Source organism: Equus przewalskii, chromosome 2 (genome assembly GCF_037783145.1).
Source record: "Equus przewalskii isolate Varuska chromosome 2, EquPr2, whole genome shotgun sequence".
In the NCBI taxonomy this organism is placed as follows: Eukaryota; Metazoa; Chordata; class Mammalia; order Perissodactyla; family Equidae; genus Equus; species Equus przewalskii.
The window spans coordinates 66,548,571-66,570,301 of NC_091832.1; the positions used below are offsets into that span (position 1 = coordinate 66,548,571).

The following is a 21,731-nucleotide window of genomic DNA, read 5'->3' on the forward strand; positions in this document are numbered from 1 at the left end:
AGTAAATCATATAAAAGGAAGGATACTTTTTTTATACTGTGAATAATCACCACCTAACTGGTGAACATTATTTTTTTTGCTTAAGACAGATATACCTATAGATAAATTCTGTCCAAAAATTAAGAAAACGAGCTTTTGGGTTTGCGTGTCTCCAAACAGTTCCTGTGGGAGTTAGGTTGGATGTAGTTCTACAACAATGTTCTCCCTGAAAAAAATATGTGAACTATTTCAGTGCTTCGGTAACGACTGTTCTGTTAATAAACCTTTCCTTTCTTTCCACCACAAAACTTTTTTTGGCCTTTGTCTTGATTTGGTAAATCTTCTAAAAATTAATTGAAGAGGTATTTCATTCAGCATAAAGATAGGGTTAATTTGTGCTCAATATCTGTAATCCAGCAGCGCCAGTCCCTTCTCTGTCCTCATTCTTGCTCCCTCTGCAGCATCTGGCAATGGGAGCACCCAACCCTCCCTTCTTGAAGAACTCTCCTCCCCTGACATCACTAACAGGACCGTGTTCTCCCACCTTTGACACTGTGCCTTATTTCTCTGATTCTTTTCCAGCTCTCAAGCTATGGCCCCACCAAGACCTAAACTTTCTTTATCTTCTTTTTGCACAAGGAGTCAACAGCACCACCTTCACTTCCTAATCTCTATCTCTAACCCAGACCTCAGTCATGAATTCCAATTCTATCACCCATTTCCATATAACGTGAACGTGCTACAAGCCTGTCTAACACAGAGTCCCTCTCATCCCTTATTTAATTTCTCCCCATAATGTCTGATATTCAAAGATTCCCACAGTTTGGTCCCAAAGAGTCCTAACTTCCTATCTCTAACTGCTGCTCTATCTCCACATTTTCATTTTTCCAAATCAGTCTCATTGTTTCCCAAACTCACCTTGCGTTTTCCTTCCTCTTGGCTTTTTCTCATGTACTGCCCTCTTTTGGAAGGCCTCCTTCCACCAGTTTCTCTCTATCCACTGAGGTTGTCTTCATCCTTTGTGCCTATTTCAATGTCTATCTCTTCTTGAAGCCCTCCCTAATAACAGCTGGTGATTCTTTCTCCCTCTTTCAAACTGCTCCAGTCCACCAAGCTGGTATGGCACAGTCAGGGTTTGGCAGTGACATTATCGTCTCACACCCACAAGCCAGATCTCCTAGAGCCAGGCTTGTGTTCGTTGTGTTCCCTTGGTGACTACCACAATGCTTTGCACCGAGATTTCACTAAATACCTGTGAAGAGATCTCCAGGCATCCTTTTAAGAGGAATATGGGAAAGGGAAACAATCAGTGCTCTTATAATAATAACAGTACTTGTATTTCTGGCTTTTTAGTATCGAAAATATGAAACTCCCATCCCCCAAATGAGAGCATTTGTGAACCTGGGAGCGCAGTTCCTAATTTGGCATCTCTGAGGCACTCCATCATGTTCTAGGCAGTGGTAGCCTGTACCAGTGCCCATTTTCCATTTTATTTGGTTATCAGTCAAAAACGCCTCAAGTTTTTGTTTACCTTGAGGAAAAGTGCCTCAGGGATATTTTCAGTACTTGGTGAGAACTTTAGTCGTCCCTAGCAATTCTTTTCTTTAGTAGCGCCCATTCTTCCCATCACTGCAATGTTCTACAGCCACTCTTTCAAAGCATAGACTGTATCCTGAGATAACAAAGTTGGTCCCTGTACAGAAAGAGGAAATGGTTCCCTTGTGTGCCCATTGTGTAGCAGGTCATAAAGACCCAACAGAGGGTTACTAACAAGGCTGCATTGAATGTCTGTGTTGGGGCTGGAATCTGAAGTGTTGATATCTGGCTGGAACTTCACACTGATGTCTGGACTCATTTTTCACGTGTTGCGTAAGTCCCACCAGGAGTTCCCGAATGGCTGATACTAAGTTAAAGAATGTGTAGGTGGAGGTCATGCTTTATTTATGGAAGGAGAATGAAGCTACTTGGTTGGTGACATGGCAGTAAGCATTCATAAAAGCAAGTAATGACTCACTAGTAGGTGGAGAATTTAATGAATTCTTTCTTAAAATCAGTTTCCTGAAACTCCAAGAGGAATGGACTTCTGTTTTTATTATCTACCATTCTTCCCTTCCTCTCTAAGGGCATTCCTTTCTTCCTCAACAGATCTGCTTCTGCCCTGTTCTCTGTGGGTCTGCCAATCATAATCCCCCAACCTTTGGTCACAGGGTAAGTACGTGACCCAGGACCAGCCAATCAGTGCATGGCTTCAGCAAATCATTCAAGGATAAATATATGATCCAGGTCCGGCCAGGCCAATCAGGAGTTTTCATTCTGAAGATGAAAGGGTAATGTCTCTCTTTGTCCTCTGACAGATAACTAAAAGGATTGAATCCCCCAGAGTTGCTGGCTGCCCTGGAAGACCCTCCAAAAAGGAAGCCAATACATAAAAAGAAGCCAAGTTGAGAGAGAAAAGACGAGAGAGACAGAGTTAAAATTGGGATGCTATCTTAGCACCTGGATCCAGAGAACCCTCAGACCAGTTTTATCTCTGCCTTCCGTGTACAAAATGGCTGCCCCTTGCCTCTGCCTTTTTTTGCTTAAGTTAGTTCAAAATGCTCACTAACACTTTTTAAGAAAGTGGCCTTGGAGACCAACCAGTCCAATTTTCATTATCTTATAGATATGGAAATGGAAACACAGAGATTAAGTAACTGTACAAATTTATCAGCTGGTTAGTGCCAAAGGCCTGACAAGAACATCTTGTGGGTAAGAACAATATTAAAAATGAATCTAATAGCACTATCTGAAGTTGATGAATCAATAAAAGGATGAATACACATCTTGCTCATAAAGCTGTGAAAGAAACCATCAGGACTAAAAACAAATGGTTAAAAGCGTCCACTCTGTAGAGTGAGACTAGAAGGAGGTAGAGGGAGGAAGTCTTTTATTTTTGCATTTCATAGTCTTCTATACTAGTAGCTTGAATATTTTTTAACCTATGTATAAAAAATTAATGTAATGTTTAAAATATATAAAATTCTGAAAACACATAAAATTCCAAAAGCTCCTATTCTACAGAAAGTCACATCATAAAAGAGGCCATGGTGCTGTTATCTTAGACAGCAGCTAAACATCCTGAAGCCTGAGAACATCCATTCCCCGAATTTGAGGTCACCAGGGGAGGCTCTCCTCCAAAGAATTTAACCAGTCATGACTATTACCACTACCAGTACCAACAGCGTCGCTAACACTGCTAGTGATGATAACAGCTAACTATCATAGAGCACTTTCTGTAAATCTGTATTAACTCATTTAGTCTTTACAAAACCCCTAGGAGATAGGCCTCTTTTATTATCTCCTTTTCACAAATGAGGAAACTGAGGCCCCAAGATATATTAAGTACGTTGCTCAAGGTTACACAGCTGGAAAGCAGTACAGATGGGATTCACCGAGGAGGTCTGGCCCGCAACTATTATATTATGGGATCTCTAATCCAGGCAGCAGGACCCACCCAGTACTTCCATGTGCACTGTGATTTCTTTAGCCACAGAGGACCTTTCTAATGTGGGTTCCACCCAAGACTGGCTCCAACTCTGTCACTGTATCCTCTTTGTTTCTTTGTTACTGGGATACAGACATTGCAGTGGAGCTCAAAACAGCTACATATGGAGACAACCTGGCTATGTCCTGAAGACAGTCCATATGTATTTTAGGTAGGTAATGTTTGGGTCTCATGTGCTAGGCTTTACAAACTTTTATTTATTGGAGAAACGAAAAAAATCTACAAAGCAACTCGACGGAGCTGGTTTTGAAACTAAGAAATTAAATTAGCTCCCAGAATTTCTTATTTCAGAATTTGCATCATCAACCAGCAGACATTACACTGTTGGACTATTAAATGCTCCATCCCTACTAAGCATCTATTTACAGCTATATCCTGTAAGTCTGAAAATGCAGTATGGGGGCAGGAAGATGAGATTAACTGGTAAAGATTCTCAGTGCATATTTTACAAGTTAAAAGTGAATGCAAATTTCTGAGAACATCAAGAGGCATGTCACAAAATAGTAATAAGTACCACCATGGAGTTTCATAACACAGAGGTTCCTACATAGTGACAGTGCTGTCCTTCACACTCCTCTTTGAAGAGGCTTGTTGTAGAAAAAGTAAAGAAATAGGAGAAGAAAAATGTCCTAAACAATTGGAATTGAGCTCCAAAAATGGCTTTGTTTCTGAAATCTCGGCCTTTTTTAGTGTCTCCTGCCTTTGGGCTAGTTAGGGCTTTCCCCAGCAGAAGTGACTGTGTCACCGATTATCTGTGTGGCATCAACAAAGAGAGGGAGGTCTGAGATTCTTCATGTCTGTGAAATGGAAAGTTGGACTATTTTTAAATACTCTCTTTAAATATGTTTTAAAGTTCCTCCAAGCTATAAAATCCACTATCTAGTCTTTCAAGATTGGACATCTGAATATTATTAATTTGTTATGTTGCTCCATCTCTTGAGAGACTGCATCACTAAATATGCTGGAATTTTTTTTAAAATGTATCTTTCACATGCTGATAAACAACACTAATTTATAAAGATGACTTTTTAGATTTCCATTAACACAGGGCTATCGCTGAAGAAATAAACAACATTTCTGAATAAATAATAAGATGCCAATAACATTTTCTACATAGTTCAATCTTGCAAGGGTAAACAAATGAAAGGAATGCACAGTTGGTCCTGGGTACTCAGAATAATTTATTTTCCCTTAAAGATCGACCATTACTAATAGTTTAAATGTTAATGGCCAAGATACACAAGCCAAGGCTTCCATAGTGTGAATGCAGGCCTTGCCTGATTGCCAGGCTCGAATTCCAACCTCTCCTCCAAAGAGGGAAAAAGGTCTCGAAAAAACTCAAAAATGCATTTTGGCACACTCAAGAGATGTAGCTTAGCAGCATGAATTAAGAGACTTGCGACCATGGAAAAGAATTGTAAACTGTAAAGATTGGCACCTGAGCTAACATCTGTTGCCAATCTTTTTCTTTTTTTCCTTCCTTTCTTCTTCTCCCCAAAGCCCCCCAGTAGGTAGTTGTATATTCTAGCAGTAGGTCCTTCTGGTTGTGCAAGAATTGTAAATTTTAAATGGCTTTGACCCTTCTTAGCTTTTGACCAACTGACTTTGACATTCCTTAGAGGCCAAAGGATGAGAAGCAGTAATGATGGTGCTGACTGACCTTTCCCCTCAGGAGGCAGACCCAATCCTTCCAGCAGCAAAGGAAGTTTATCCAAATGTGTCTTGGGAAGAATTGTAATAAATGAGGTTTTCTCCCTGAGAAAATGACTAAAACCACTAAAATAATTCTTAGATAAAACAACCCAATTATTTAATGTAATTACTCTTGAGGAAAAAATGAAAGAAATTTATCATAGCTACATGAAGTTTCCAACATGGTTACATATGACTGTGTATAGTCAAGAGTCATTTATCTGGCATTCTATCAAATGGAGTTTTCTATAATATGGTATTTATGACCATCTCCAATATGATAAGAAGCCTGCAACATCTTGAAATGCTTCTTGAAAGAAAACTTTATAGTATATATAGCTGTAGTATTGAGCTAATTTTACTGTCTTTTATGTCTTTTCCAAAACATGCAAATAATGAAGTTTGTTGCACACCACATCAGGTTTTATGATTATACGGTGAGATTTTATACAAATAGTGGCCCTTCATTTAGGGAAGTAGTATATACACCTGGATGTCACTCTTTTTGTTTTTTAAAGATTGGCATCTGAGCTAACATCTGTTGCCAATCTTCTTTTGTTTTGGTTTCTTTTTTGTTGTTCTCCCCAAAGCCCCCCAGTACATAGTTGTATATTCTAGTTGTAGATCCTTCTGGCTCTGCTATGTAGGACACCGCCTCAGCATGGCTTGATGAGTGGTGCTAGGTCCACGCCCAGGATCCGAACCGGCAAAACCCCAGGTCACCGAAGCAGAGGTCACAGAGCCAGCCCCATGATTGTTCTTTTTAAAATTTAAAACAAATAATGGAAAAACCCACCTGAGTGAGTATAATATTTGTATGATGATGTACACAGGAGATTCATGGAATGTATAGATGGAAGGAACCCGGATCATCTTATCCAGCAGAGCAACAAGTAAGTTTGTTGAAGTACTGCACAGGAGGCCGCTGACAGAGCTTAGATTAGCAACCAGGGTTTTTTGCTCTTAGCCTCTCAAGTGAAGACACCAAGGTATGAACTTCTTTCACTAAAAGGCTTTCACTAACAATTAAACCAAAAAGTCATTTCTAACAAGAATACAGATCAACATTCCTAAGAACGAAGGAAAGACATGTTCCAAATCAGTTGGGTTCCAACCAGGGCTAACTACTTCTTTGCTGAAGAGTGAGGAATGAGCCCTTGCTTAGGAATAATGTAGAGCTGACTATCCAAGAGTTGAAGTCCTCGTAACACAGCCACATCATTGTGTGTGTATGCATATGTGTGCATATATCCATACACATGACTAGATAGAGTAGTACCAGCATAATGCATATTTTCAAGTTTAAATAGGATAAATTATTGTCTAAGGACTATAGTCCTGAGTAAAAACGACAAAGAGTATACTTAATAACACTTTACTTGACCTTTCAAGTATGATCTTCTATCTTGGTTGTGGCCACTGGTAAAGAAAAGCATATTTGTAATCTCAGACGCAAAGCAACTCATACCAGAGAATCAAGATTAATGTGTATTTTAGTTGTTAATGCCTTCTGAATAAGACAGGATTAATGTAATAGTTTTAAGTACAGAAACATAAAAGTGAGGAATTTACTAGTGATTTTTTTTCTTGGAGTGGACATTTGTTATCTATGTAATAGATAAAATACATATAAAAATATATATCTATATATGGGGCTGGCCCTGTGGCTGAGTGGTTAAAGTTCCATGCACTCTGCTTCTGCAGCCAGAGTTCGTGGGCTCAGATCCCAGGTACAGACCTACTCCACTCATCAGCCATGCTGTGGAGGTATCTCACATACAAAGTAGAAGTCTGGCACGGAATATTAGCTCAGGGCTAATCTTCCTCAAGCAAAATTAAATACATATATAGCCTTTCAAGAGCATCATGCTATTATCTTTTAAAAATTATTACTATGTAGTATCAGTAGGACATTAGGACACACGGAGTGGGGTACTCCATTCTTCACTGTGTTTCCACGTGGAGGGTCTTCTGGGAGAGGAGCACTCCTTGCCTGTGTCCTCCCCTTTTGGTGAGTATGGGAGGTGGATCTGGGCATGCTCAGATCAGCCCCTCCCTTCCTCTTCTCCCTTTGGATCTGCTGCTTGCAGGGAGAGTGCTTTCTCCTCGTCCCTCTTGGGAGATAGGGAGCGGGGGTCTGCTCCAGTGGAACTTTACAATGCAACCTGTGAATGGCGGGGGTAAGCCTGGGTACCACAAGGGTGAGGTATGAGCAAGCTCACTTGGCCCGGCAACATATCTCCTTTCTCCTCTAGTTCTCCCCAGTACAGATCTGACACTTGAATCTCTCTCTTTCTGACTACTCACTTATTATGCAAATGGTCACAAACTTGAAGAGGGAGAAGGGACAGCCCCCCTCAAATATACATCATTCAGGCATTTTAACAGTCTCAAAGAACCTCAGACATATGGGCGCCCTTGCTAATGAATTAGTACATCTTCAAACCAATAGTCATTATTTGTTCAGCATTTATCTAGAGAAGTTAGCCCCAACTCTGATAAAGGGCAGAGAAGATGTGGGTGGCTTCATACTGACTCAATGCAACAAAATAAAAAGCATTAAATAGGTCCACTCCCTCTTAGAAGGCAATTCGGGGACCATCTACTGATAGCTCACACGTGCCTTCGATGGCAGGGTCACTCCTCACCTACAAGATACGCAAGAGTTCCTCTGCATCATGCTATCCATGAGGAATTCCCGTGAATGCAAATTCATCCATATCCTTTCATTTCCAGTGCAGTTTTAGTATGCCCACCCTCTCCTGAAGATAGAAAATTTGTCTTTATAACCCTTTTTAATTCAGATCTAAATACTGAAATTTACCCTGACAAATGACTTGTAACATTTTTAGTTTCTTACCCTGTAACAAAATACTGCCATCATGTTTTGATTATGAAATTCGTCGAAGAAACAAGGCACTGACATAATCTTTTTGACCAACAGAATTTAACTTTTTTGGCTTAGAGAATTAAGTACAATGATAATTCTGGAAAATTGGTCTAGCAGTCATAACAAAACTTTTTCTTTTTAAAATTGAACTCATAATTATAACTAATAACAGCAGACATTTCTATACCATATTTCTATCTCTTTTGAAATTAAATTCTATTTCTTAAAGTGCACATGATAAAAAATGCAAAAAAAATCCTGTTGGATTTCCATATGCAAAAAAAAGAAACTTGACTCACAATTCACACCTTATATGAAAACTAAGTCATGAATCTTTGACTTAAATATGAACCTAGAACTAAAATTTCAAGAAGAAAACATAGGAAACTCTGTGAGCATAAGTAAGGCAAAGGTTTCTTAGATAACACACCAAAAGTGTGATCCATAAAAGAAAAAAAATTGATAAATTGGACTTCATTAAAATTAAAAACTTCTGCCCTTCAAAATGCAAAATATACAAAAAGGATACTGTGAAAAAGTATGTCTTCATCTCATGCTTTTTTCCACCCTGTCCAATTTCCGCCCCTAGCATCAACTGAATACTGCTACCATTTCTTGTCTTCCCTCCCAAGCTAGCCCATACATAAAAAATATAGATATATACTATATGGTAGTTCCATTGCTCTTTATAACAAGATTTTTTTCTGAACACAAAACTTTCATATTCAATACATTTTCATTGAATACATTCAACACATATTCAGTTAATCTCACACTTTTGACAGCATTCACTGGTCATGTACACAGTTGAGACCAAATTCTTTGGAAGTAATTAGTTTTGAAGTTTACTTAAGCAAATATGGAAAAAGAACAGAAAAAATTTTAATTTGTTTGCCTTAAACATAAAAAAATCTTTCCTAAATTATCAGTCTCACTGTGCATTATTTAGTCATTATTCATATTTTAGCAATTTCGCCTGTTGTATCCTGGGGGAGAGAAGTTGTCCTCAGGGGCCTGGTATCAAAATACTATTTGAAGTACATAGAAACCAGTTTCTTCAGTTGTTTCCATTTCTTTGGGTATTGGTCTTTTTAAATAATAACATTCTCAAAGAAAAATGAGAATCTCTTTAGTCACTTTGATAATTAGAGGAAGTATTTGCCTAAGGCTAAACTAAAAACATTTTTCACACTATACAGCCCAATTCACATCCGAAATGACTCATTTAATACCTAAGTGAGCAAGAACACTCCCATCTCGCTTAACTCATTAGCCTGTTTTATTTCTTCACAGCATTTACCGTGGAAATGGTTGCATTTATGTATCGCTTTTGAAACTTTCCTCCTGAACGCCCAGCCTCCCACCCCATCCCTCCTCCAGCCCTAGGAGCTCAGCGCCTAAGGGAGGGGACTTTTTCTGTCCGGTTGCTCATGGCTGTGGTTCAGGATCTAGAATGGGCCCTGACAGCGTAGGTGCCCAACAGAGACTTCTCCACTGAATGAACTCCATTTCTACTACTGAGACTGGCTCTTATTCCTGCGCTATGGTTTGTAAATTCAGTAGCAGTTTCCAGATGTGAAAAGAAAGAGATGACCATTTAGAATATTTAACATTGTTTCGGCTACATTGATGTGGAGTGTAAAAAGGTTTGTGTATACCTCATTCTATATCCTCTAGACCTGTATGTCCAAATATGGTAGCCACTAGCCACATGTGGCTACTGGGCACTTGAAACGTCACTAGTCCAAATCGAGACGTGCTGAAAGTGTAAAATACACACCAAATTTTGAAGATTTAGTTCAAAAAGAGAGTGTAAAAATGATCTCACTAATAATGTTTATATTACTTACATGTTGAAGCAATAATATTTTTAATATATTGGGTTAAATAAAATATATCTTTAAAATTAAGTTCACGTCTTTCCTTTTTTCTTTCAGATATGACTACTAATAAATGAAAGCTGCTATGTGGCTTGTATTTGTAGCCCACATTTTATTTCTACCAGACAGAGCTCCTAGAGGCCTGATTCTTAACCCTCACTTCTTCCCACAAGGCTATTGTCTCTTTATCCTGTTAGATATCCACTAGGCCCTCATACTACAAAGCCCTAGAACCTAAGGACTTGGTCTCTATGGGGCCAGTATTATGGGATAGTGGTAATGGATTTGTCCATTGATAGTGGGAAAAAGCTGACCTCCAATTTCTTATTCATTTTCCAACTTATTTGCTGACTTCCCGGCAAGTAATATGAGAAATTATTCCAAGATTGTGTTTCTCAAACTGTTCCACTCTTAGCCGTTCACACAGGCGGGCCTGTTTGGGGCACCCTCGGTGCTGCTCATCACGATGGATGAGAGCACTCTAGCGTCTCTGGCAGAGCATTCTCCTTTGGGCAGTAAAAGAGACTCCAATTCCACAGAGAGCCTTGTCTTGTTAAGGTCAGACTGGAAGGCCGTGGTTATATAGGAAAATCAGTCTTGCCAGCTGCAGTGAGCATGGTTACTACTCAGTCATAAGGAAGAAGCTGTGAGGTGAAAGGTAAAAGAGAGCAGGCCTCAGGGTGGACATGAATTTGAATTTTCTCCCACATGAAATACAAAGTAAGCCTTGGCTCACGTAATAGAGGAAAAGAAAAAATGAAGTAACATGTCAACAAAAGAGGGAATGACCAAGTCACAAAGTCAAAGTTTTGTTTTTAAATAAGGCTACATATTTGATTTTCTTTCTCCGGTTTATAAAAATGTCTACATAAAGGTTTTAATGCACAAGTACAAAAACAATAGCCTACTGTCTTAAAATGCACAGACTACTATATTTAGAGTAAATTCAGGAGATGGGAGAGAATCTCTACTGAATATTGCCAGACAGTGGGCAGAACACGGCTCTTCAACATGCATTATCTTACTTCTAAAGCCCATGGTCACTTGCTATCGCCTCCTTGTTAATGTCCATTCTGAAAAGTTAATACAATCTTCTCAATCATGGTATTACCAATAAGTATCTATCTTTTTTTTTTTTTTTTTGGTGCAGAAAATTGGCCCTGAGGTAACATCTGTTGCCAATCTTCCTCTTTTGGCTTGAGGAAGATTGTCGCTGAGCTAACATCGGTGCCAGTCTTCCTCTATTTTGTATATGGGACCCCACCACGGCATGACTTGGTGAGCAGTGTGTAGGTCGGCTCCCGGGATCTGAACCTGCGAACCCAGGGCCACCAAAGCAGAGAGCATGAACTTAACCACTAAGCCACTGGGCTGGCCCCTAAGTATCTATCTTTTGGTCCCAAAACAGTATCTCAGAGAAAACCTGCCAAATTAAAGAGAGATTGCAAGAGATACACTCTTCATCCTCAAAGTAAAAGGAAAAACATTAAAAAAAAGTATTATTTATGTTTGATCAAACTTTATAAAAACAAGATGCCTGGAAAAACATCTTATAGTACACTGATGAGTGTATAACTGAAAAAAAAAAAAATGCCTCGTGGTATTACTAACTTAGTTTGGCTAAATATAGTTAGCAGCTCTCATGCTTCGTAGCGCATTTTCCCCTGGAATTCAGCTAATATAAATAAAACAAACGGAGGGAACCTGGCCCGCCTCCATGAACATTACATCATTCTTCCTTATTAGGAAAACTTCTTCAAACCTGACATTTTGCTCTAAACAATCAGAGTTTAATTCTCAATGAGCAACTCGAGACAAAGAGCTGCTCTGATCAGAAGAGCTGCTAGATGTCAGGAGAAACGGGGGTGACATGCAGGTTTATTTTAACCATGGTATTTTAATTCTCTAAACAGTAGCACCATTATGGAAAGCATTAAGAAGGTCCATTTAATATTCCCTGAAGAAGGTACATTTAAGAAAGCACATTGAACATTCCTCACATTTTTGCTTTCTCTGTATTTTTTGATATATGCATGTGTTATGGTGAACAGATAGAGGAGAAATCAGAAATTCTTAGATTCTTGATTCATCACAATTGCAATACTGGTTCTGAGAAAAGAGTTTTGTATCTGATTTGATCTTAGAACAATGACGTGGAAGTTAAGAAGCTAAAAGAAAGACCTCCCTTCCTCTCCCCTGAAACAACCCTCAATGTGATGTTTACTTTGTTAGACAACTTTGGGTTATCTTTTTTTGCTCTATTATCATATTAACGTATTAAACTGGCAACAAAAGCAAAAATAAACAAGTGAGACTACGTCAAACTAAAAAGCTTTTGTAGCAAAGGAAACCATCAACAAAATGAAAAGGCAACCTATAGGATGGGAAAGAATATTTGCAAATCACATATCTGATAAGGGGCTAATATCCAAAATATATAAAGAACTCACACAACTCAACTGCAAAAAGCCAAAGAATCCAATTAAAACACGCGCAGAGGACCTGAACAGACATTTTTCCAAAGACATACAAATGGACAACAGACACATGCAAAGATGCTCAGTGTCACTAATCATCAGGGAAATGTAAATCAAAACCACAATGAGCTATTACCTCACACCTGTCAGAACAGCTACTACCAAAAAGACAGGAAATAACGAGTATTGGCGAGGATGTGGAGAAAAGGGAATCCTCATACACTGCTGGTGGGAATGTAAATTGGTACAGCCACTATGGAAAACAGTATGGAGTTTCCTCAAAAAAAAGAAAGAAAGAAAACTACCATATGATCCAGCAAATTCCACTTCTGAGTACAAATTTATTTGCAGGAAATGAGATCATTATCTCAAAGAGACAGCTGCATCCCCAGGTTCACTGCAGCATTATTTACAATAGCCAAGACATAGAAACAACCTAAGTGCCCGTCAATGGATGAACAGATAAAGAAATTGTGATATAGAGCCAGCCCTGATGGCCTAGCGGTTAAAGCTCTGTGTGCTCTGCTTCGGTGGCCTGAGTTCGTTTCCCAGGCACGGAACCACATCATCCATCTGTCAGTAGCCATGCTGTGGCAGTATCACATGAAAGGACTAGAAGGACTTACAAGTAAAATATACAACTATGTACTGGGCCTTTGGGGAGAAAAAAAAAAAGAGAGAGGAAGATTGGCAATAGATGTTAGCTCTGGGTGAATCTTTCCCAGTAAAAAAAAAAATGTTATATATATATATATATAGTATATATATATTTACACACACACACACACACACACATACACAGTGGAATATCACACAGCCACAAAAAGGAAATGCTGCCTTTTGCAACAACATGGATGGACCTTGAGTGCATTATGCTAAGTGAAGTAAGTCAGACAGAGAGAAACAAATCCCATATGATCTCACTTATATGTAGAATCTCTAAACACCCAAACTCATGGAAACAGAGAACAGATTGGTGGTTGCCAGAGGTGGGGGTGGGAGCCGGGTGAACAGAGGAAGGGGGTCAAAAAGTACAAACTTCTAGTTATAAGATACATAAGTTCTGGAGATGTAATGTACAGCATGGTGACTATAGTTAACAAAACTATATTGTAGATTAGAAAGTTCCTAAGAGAGTAGATCTTAAAAGTTCCCATCACAAGAAAAAAAATTGTAACTGTGTGAGGTGATGGACGTTAAATAAACTTACTGTGGTGAGCTTTTCACAATATCACATATATCAAACCATTATGTTGCACGCCTTAAACCAATGTTATATGTCAATCTCAAAAAAACTGGAAAAAATAAAATCATATTTTAAAATGTTACATAATAAACTTGTTTACAAAAAACCGATGTGAACTGATCTAGACTTCTTGGTAAGAAAGGAAAAATTTATGAAGATGTATGTGTAAAATAAAAATCAAGCAAAGCAAACTTCTTCCTGAAACAATGACCTTTCCATGAATATAAACGGGGTTACACATCAGTTTGCTGATTCTACCTGATATTTGACCTTTGTTTCTTGACCTAAGGATTATCTTCATGAGAAAGAAGAAACAAATGTTGAAAAAAAAAGCTCTCAATCTAAAGACCACAATGGTGCAATGGTGTTAACACAGCTAATACTACACTCTAAAAGGATTAATTTATAAATAAACAATCCCGAGATGCAATGAGTCGTGAGGGTGCCATGCTATCGGGAACATGAAGCCTTCTTAAATAGTGTGCTTCTTTTGGCAGGCAGTAAATAACAAACCGCTCACTTATTTCTCATTTTCCACTTTGGTTCACTAACAAAATCAGACGAACCACACGTTCATGGAAACGTGGAGGGTCAGGACAGGCTATCAGAGGAAGGCTGTGGGGAGAAGGAAGACTGGCTGGAAAATACGGGAGGAGGGTTCTAACAGCTCCAAGTTTATACTTCTAAATCTAGCCTGCGGCTGAACCTTTTTATATCAACTTTTATTTTCTCAAAGGAAGGAAAACAAAGACGCCTGAATCTCTTGCGCTCAGCAAAATTTTAATTGGATGGAGGACAGTCCTCATTGTTTCCATGAGGGGTCCCGCACTGGCAAATTGGGAAAGCAATTCTGTTTAAGAACTCAAACAGCCTTGCAGTCTAACAGGCTCCTCCTTCTTCTGGAGCTTTACCCACATACTTCTTGCTGATTTAGGAATTAAAGGTAATGGTGTACTTCTCCAGAGCGGAGAATGCGGAGGCAGATCGCCCGTTTTCAACTGGCTGAGTGTCCTGGATCACTTAATCTTTCTGAGCCTGTTACTTCATATTTAAATAGGGGGTTTAATAGCACTTACCTCCTAGGCTGTCAAGATGAAATGAGTTATAACCTATGAAGTGTTTAGAGCAAAGCTTGAGCAAACCTTCAATAAGTGTTAGCAATTCATATTCAGGATCCCCATATAATTTAGTGTCTGAATGTGGACACTTTGGTCCCTCTGGGACGTATGTTGAATTGGACAGGACTCTTGGACAACAGGTAAATTGACAGTCCCGGGAAAAATGGAACATATGGCCACCCCATTAATATTACATAATGTTAAGGACACCTAATGTGGAGATAAACTGATTTATAAAATTAACAAAATTTGTGCAGCACTGAGTACTAGAGTGTGAGGTTAGATGGAGTAGGAATGCCTTAATTAAAAACAATCATTAATTGTAATTTAAAGCATTTATCTTAGGGGCCAGCCCAGTGGCCCAGCGGATAAGTGTGCACGTTCTGCTTTGGTGGCCTGGGGTTTGCTGTTTGGGATCCCGGGTGCGGACATGGCACCGCTTGGCAAGCCATGCTGTGGTGGGTGTCCCACATATAAAGTAGAGGAAGACAGGCATGGATGTTAGCTCAGGGCCAGTCTTCCTCAGCAAAAAGAGGAGGATTGGCGGCAGATGTTGGCTCAGGGCTAATCTTCCTCAAAACAAAAAAAGCATTTATCTTAAAATAGACCTAACAGTTATATGTTAATTGCTCATTTTGCTGAACTTAGAACATTCCTTAGAATGTCCTTAGAGTGTCCTTAGAATGTTCCTTAGAACTCAGAACAGTATCCCAAATGTATTGTAAAGTTTAGTTTAAATCATTGTAGTAATGTTGTCCTTCCTCACAGCCCCTTTTCCTCAGACGTCAGGGAAGCCGGGAGCAGGGGAGGAGAGTAGCGTGAAATAGAAAGGGAAACACAGTATCACTGTATTTACCACGGGTCCAGCTGTGCTCAGCACAGACGGACACAACTGCAGGTCTACCAGGAACTGAGCTGCTTCCCTCCTGACCTGGGGAACTGTCCCTTGGTACACTGTCATTGTAGAAGCAGAGAAAACACATCTGTTAAAAATGAGCTTTAGTGGAAAAAATTCAGCTGGCATTCTCTTTTCCTCTCTGCCGTCTTTTTAATAGCACTCTTATGTAAGTTCTTTACTATATATAGTAGAGAGCGGGGAGCTGTGATCTGACCTGTTCAGAGGCAGTCGAACCAGGGCCATTTCCTACCACCTCACCCCAAAGGCAGCTGTACCTGAGGGACAGCAGGAGCAGCCAGAACCCCGAAATCCAGGCTCCTTCAGACTCAGACACTGCCACACTGCTGTCTCTTCTTGGATCTTCAGCCTCCTCACCTATAAAATTGGCACAAGGCCTGTTTTTGACCTAACTCATTGCGGGGTGTCTGTGGAACCTCAGAGAACATCTGGGAAACAGTTTTTTGGCTTAGTCAACAATGTGTATTTTTTCCCCTTATGTCCATCCAAGATTTATGTAAGAGCTAGAATTCTAACAGTTCAGTCTAAGGGTCCTAGGCCATCCTACCAGCCCTGACCAGCCTGTCCAAGCGAGAACTGTTTGTTTAGTTATTGTCTGTTTCTTCCACTAGGCTGCAGTCTCTATAAGGGTAGGGTCCACATCTGTTTTACTCCCCAGTGTATTATCTAAAACTCAGCACACAGTCCCTGAATAAATCGATGAATCAATGAATAAGAAGAGGCAGTGGTAGCTAACATTTATTGAATACTTAATAAATGTCAGGCACTGTCCTGCTTTATATATATGCTTCCTCTCTCTCATATATGTATATATATGCGTTATATATATTTATATATAAGTTCTCTTCAGTACCTACTAGCTGTGTGATCTCAGACAATTTACTTAATCTTGGTGTACCTGTTTTCTCATCTGTGTAATGGGATAATAAGAGAACCTACTAATAGGACTGTGATGGGGATTAAATGGGAACAGTGCTTGGCACACAGGTGTGTTGTTAGTTGTTGTTATAACCCTTTCTTCCTCCTTAGTAAATGGCACTGTCACTGATCCAGTTTCACAAGTCAGAACCGCAGGAGCCATCCCTACCTGTCGCTCACCTACCTTCTGGAAACCACCACCATGCCCCGCCTTTCTCCCTCCTAGACATCTCCCACATGGCGTCTCTTTACATAGCCCAGAGATTTTTGCAAATTGCCCATCTAACCTTGTGACTCTCTCACTTACCGCCCCCAATAGCTGCCACTTGCTTTGGGGATAAATTCCAAATTCTTTAACCTGTTCACCCAGCCTGGTTGACTGGCCGTAGCCTCTTCTCACTGTCCCCCATTCTCAGAGTTTCAGCCCTGCCCTTCATTGTGCAATTCCTCCTGACTTAACACCTATCCCCGCCCCCCATTCATTCTTCAGATGTCAGTTCAAACATCGCTTCCTGGGGAAGGGCCCCTTCCTCATGCCTCCACACTGGATGAGGCCCTTCAGCCTCCTGCCCTCAGAGGTCTGGACACAAATTTTCATAGCATCTGCCACATGAGCACACTCGACACATCTTTTGTCTAATCTCTGGTAGTTCCACCTTCTCAGACCCTTGTGGGCCTCTTCTAGCTTCGGTAACAGGAGAACCAGGAGGCAGCATGATAACAGAAAAGAGAAATGAGCATGGGTTGGTCTAGAGAACATGTGGGATCTGGTATGGACTTCTCCCAGTGTGGCCCTTTCTGGACTTCATTCTGGTCATCTGTCAAGTAACCTGAACCAGACTTTTAAGGCCAAAATTTCTATTGAAAAAAAGTCTCTGTACCCACATGGGAAAAGCTAGCAATTATGCTACGTAAAAGAAAAAGTTGCTATGTGAGATGCTTATATAGTTAAGTTCTCTCAGAGGCTGCCCCCTCACTCTCATTTTCCCGCTATTAATTAGGTGGCTATGACCTTTCTCCCTTCACAGAGCAATGCGGTCTTTTCTGTTTTTCCCAAAAGGACTGGAATTATGAAAGCTGATTTTACAAGTCCTAAAAAGTAAACTTGACAATTTTTGTAAAGTTTAACAGTGAATGACCAATTAATACTGCCAAAAACAACTGAGGCAGAAGAAAAGGGGATTCCAGCTCAAAGTCCTACTATCCACTGATATCAGTGAGTCAGACATAACTATTCTAAATACAGTATGTACATTTCCTGATGTCTAAATCCAGAAAGCATTAGAGGGCATTAGGAGAAAAGATGGCCACGTAACTCATCTAAAAGTCCACAAAGCAGGATAACTCTAATTATCAGGACTCAAGGCAAAATTTAACACCCCTTGCAAAATAACCAAAAATTCAAGTTTACAGAGCAACTACCAACTCTTGAACCTACTATCAACCTTGGGGATGGTCCTTTTATTTTTCATTCTGCCTTCTTGCCTATGAGCCTTTACCACATGCGGGGCACCAGGCTCGGTGGGAAGAATCAAGGAATGAACAAAACAGACAGTGCTGTCTTCGTGAAGGCGCAGGAAGCCAGCAAGTACTGTGCAGCCTCAAACAGAAGTAAGAGTGTTTAACTGCATTAAAGCAATGTCATTATATCACTGGGTTTTGTCTATAATTGTTCACTGTACAGTGTAATTTATTTAGCTTTAAATCAGTGCAGCACTGCATGTGGGACACAAATCCCTTTGGCACTCCGAGTCCCACAGCATGGAGGGGCTGTGTCTCTGGCCCTCCATTTCAGCAGCCTTGCCAGGCACCTTCTACATGTCTAACTCACTCAGAAGTGCAGGCGATCTCCAAATCCACTCCACTGTCAGCTTCAGAGGTCCTCGCTTATTGGACTCCCTTTCTCTGCCCTTAACAAGTTATTGCCTCCATCTTCCAGGAGACCCTAACACATTTCCAGGAGACATGGAATGGGGAGGATTGGGTCAACATTGATTATTTTGCTAGACAGGGCTACCATCTAGGTTTCCATTAATGTCATCCATGTGCTTATCTGATGAGGATAAAGGTGTCATAGTTGACTTTTTTTTAACTTCTAGCATGAATGGTTTTTGATAAATTACTTATAAAAGTGCTAAAGTCTAAGTCTTTCAAGAAAAACAGGCTTGGGATGAAAACGAAAAATCCACAGAGATTTTTCAATTCAACTTGAGAGATTGGACAACTGTCATAGAAACTTACCAAATAAAGTTTTATCCTGCCTCTTTTTCCTGTTTTTTTTTTTTTTTTTTTTTAAAGATTTTATTTTTTTCCTTTTTCTCCCCAAAGCCCCCCGCCGTTACATAGTTGTATATTCTTCGTTGTGGGTCCACCTAGTTGTGGCATGTGGGATGGTGCCTCAGCGTGGTTTGATGAGCAGTGCCGTGTCCGCGCCCAGGATTCGAACCAACGAAACACTGGGCCGCCTGCAGCGGAGCGCGCGAACTTAACCACTCGGCCACGGGGCCAGCCCCTCTTTTTCCTGTTTTACATCTATAGGTCACTTCTGATTTATGGGGGTGTGAAGGAAAGACATTCTGGAGACAGAGAAAGGTCAGCAGTCCCTAAAGTAGAGAATAAATGTTGGTATGATTGGCAGGCTTGAAACACACAGGGAGGAAGGGAAGAGAGGATGTAATAAATGAGACAAAGACAATGCAGGAGGCTGCAGGAAATCGTGCACACGCTGCTGGTCTGGCAGACAGCCGCCCACTGGCCTCCTCTGCTTCCCACTGATGCTCCGGCCAGATTCACTCAGACAGCGAAGCCTTCTTGCCGGCCCACAGTATACCAGGTACTGACACTGGATCCAGGGATGTTCATGCTAAGCAGGACTCACAAGTGCAGATTTTGTACAGCACTTGGGTGCTTCTGCGCTAGGCTCAGGAGAGCATATTGCAAATGACAGCATTAGAAATTATATCATCAAAAATCATCTAAGCGACAAAAGGAGATCGACTTTACTAACAGAGGACTGGATTTTCCAGGCTTTTCAAGTAGATCTGGAATGTGAAGAATTGTCATCTGTTAGAGGACTTTCATAAGCGAGTTTCATAGTACACACCATAGTAAAAACAAACCGTTTTATAGTCAGGGAAATGTTTTCCTCTTATCTTTTAAATTCCTGGCGGGGAGTGGGGCCGCAGGGGGAGGCTTCGTTCCCTCCAGGAGCCAGGCTGCAGAGGGCACGCCTCTCACCGGGAGCCAGGAAGGCTGCAGGCCTCGTGAGCCACCCCCACACGCGGGTTCTGGCAGAGCGCTCACATTTCAGGAACTAGGCAAATTAAGTTTCCTGGCTCCATGGTCAGACCAAACTTTTTCTGCTTGTAGACAGATCCTTCATTTCTTAGTATTCTTCAAGGGTGTGGGGGGATTAAGGGAGTTTATTGCTTTTTAAAATTAAACAAATATATTGAACTAGTTATGAGTTTATTCACTCTATTTTGTAACATCAAATTTTAGCAAGTTCATTCATAAGTGTACCTAATAAAAGAGAATAAATGCACTCCAGTATCTCTTTTCTAATGGGGTTTGTAGGGTGAGAAGAGGGAATGGACTGGGGGTTGGTCTGCATTCTTATCTTACTCCGAGCAGTGTGTGACGGTCAGTTGGCCACATGTGGTCTGAATCTCAATACGGCCAATTACTGACCATCTCCAAGCATCAGTGTTCTTGTCTTTGAAAACGGGGATAATACGGGGCCAGCCCGGTGGCGTGATGGTTGGGTTCATGAACTGGAATCTGGTGGCCGGGGTTCATGGGTTTGAATCCTGGGCGCGGACCCACACACCACACCACTCATCAAGCCATGCTTTGGTGGTGCCCCACATAGAAAACAGAGGAAGATTGGCAACAGATGCTAGCTCAGGGTGAATCTTCCTCACCAAAAAAAAAAAAAAAAGGGTATAATGTGTATAATAGAACCTACTAATGAGATTTGTTGTAAAGTTTAAGCGAGGTCATGAATGTACAAGTATAATGTCGAACCTAGCTTTCAAGAAATCCTAGTTTCCATTCACTTTCTTTCAACATTGATAAAATATGAATATTAAGTTTGGTTTGTACTGAAATCCTTTCTGAAATCTGAGAATCTAGTAAAGAATTCAATTCAGACTTTTAAAAGCAGACATCAAGTTCTCTACAGGTTTTTTTTCCTTTTTTTTGAGGAAGATTAGCCCTGAGCTAACATCTGCTGCCAATCCTCCTCTTTTTGCTGAGGAAGACTGGCCCTGAGCTAACATCCATGCCCATCTTCCTCTACTTTATATGTGGGATGCCTGCCACAGCATGGCTTGACAAGTCGTGCATAGGTCCACACCCGGGATCCAAACTTGCGAACCTCGGGCTGCCAAAGTAGAGCGTGTGAACTTAACTGCTGCGCCACCGGGCTGGCTCCAAGTTCTCTTGAATTCTCAATGAATTCACTGTTACTACAGAAATTGTCACATGCCAAAATATACAGTCTCTTCCTTCCACAACTAAGTCGGCCAGAGCACGACAGAGATCACCTTAAAAACGTGTACCTTCTCTCCCGCTGGAGTTTATACAATGAAGAAAATCTGATCCGGCTTCTTGAAAAGCAAACAACAACAAAACATCTCAAGCACTTAACATAACCCTGAGTCTTCCAAAGAAAGCCTTGCACAACGGGCATTAGAGGTCTGGAACCCATTAGAGCTCCATTCTCTGGGGGCAGCAGATCTCTTCCTCTGATGTTATCAGTTGCCAAGGAAAGATAAAGACAAAACTCAGCTGCCGTACCCAGGCGGAATGTGGACGTGTGCAAGAATGCTGCAATACACTAGGATTTGTTTCAGATGTGAATGGCTCTCATGTCGAGGACTGAATCCATATATTCTGCTTTAAGGAAAACACTTCTCATGCCCTGCAGGAAGAGCTGCAGAATAACCTCCCCCATCTCTACTGAGTGTAATTAGTACTCTCATGTTGCATTTTAGGGGAAAGTTCATTTGTGTCTGCAGTGAACTTAGGACCTAATCACACTACAAAGCAGTGTGCATTTGACCTGCCG

The 21,731-nt window shown here is 40.6% G+C and overlaps 2 protein-coding genes across 17 annotated transcripts in view; one reads left to right on the forward strand and one right to left on the reverse strand.

Annotated features, from left to right (window-relative positions):
* The window catches only part of CBR4 (carbonyl reductase 4), a 105,818-nt gene extending 95,803 nt beyond the window's left edge, over window positions 1–10,015 (forward strand). The window contains exons 5-6 of one of the 2 annotated variants that reach the window (XM_070611523.1): window positions 2,125–2,187; window positions 9,399–10,015. In XM_070611523.1, coding sequence (XP_070467624.1) covers window positions 2,125–2,165 — 41 coding nt within the window. In that variant the 3' untranslated portion in view covers window positions 2,166–2,187; window positions 9,399–10,015. Of the gene's footprint in view, window positions 1–2,124; window positions 2,188–2,333; window positions 4,610–9,398 lie in introns of those variants that run through there. The other variant, XM_070611522.1, reaches the window with a different exon arrangement.
* Window positions 1–21,731, reverse strand: part of PALLD (palladin, cytoskeletal associated protein) — a 382,662-nt gene that overhangs the window by 51,258 nt on the left and 309,673 nt on the right. For 2 of the 15 annotated variants that reach the window (XM_070611509.1, XM_070611507.1), the window contains exon 1: window positions 898–1,254. The exons of the other annotated variants lie outside the window; for them this stretch is intronic. The gene's annotated coding sequence lies outside the window, so the exon portion shown is untranslated. Of the gene's footprint in view, window positions 1–897; window positions 1,255–21,731 lie in introns of those variants that run through there. 15 annotated transcript variants of the gene reach the window in all.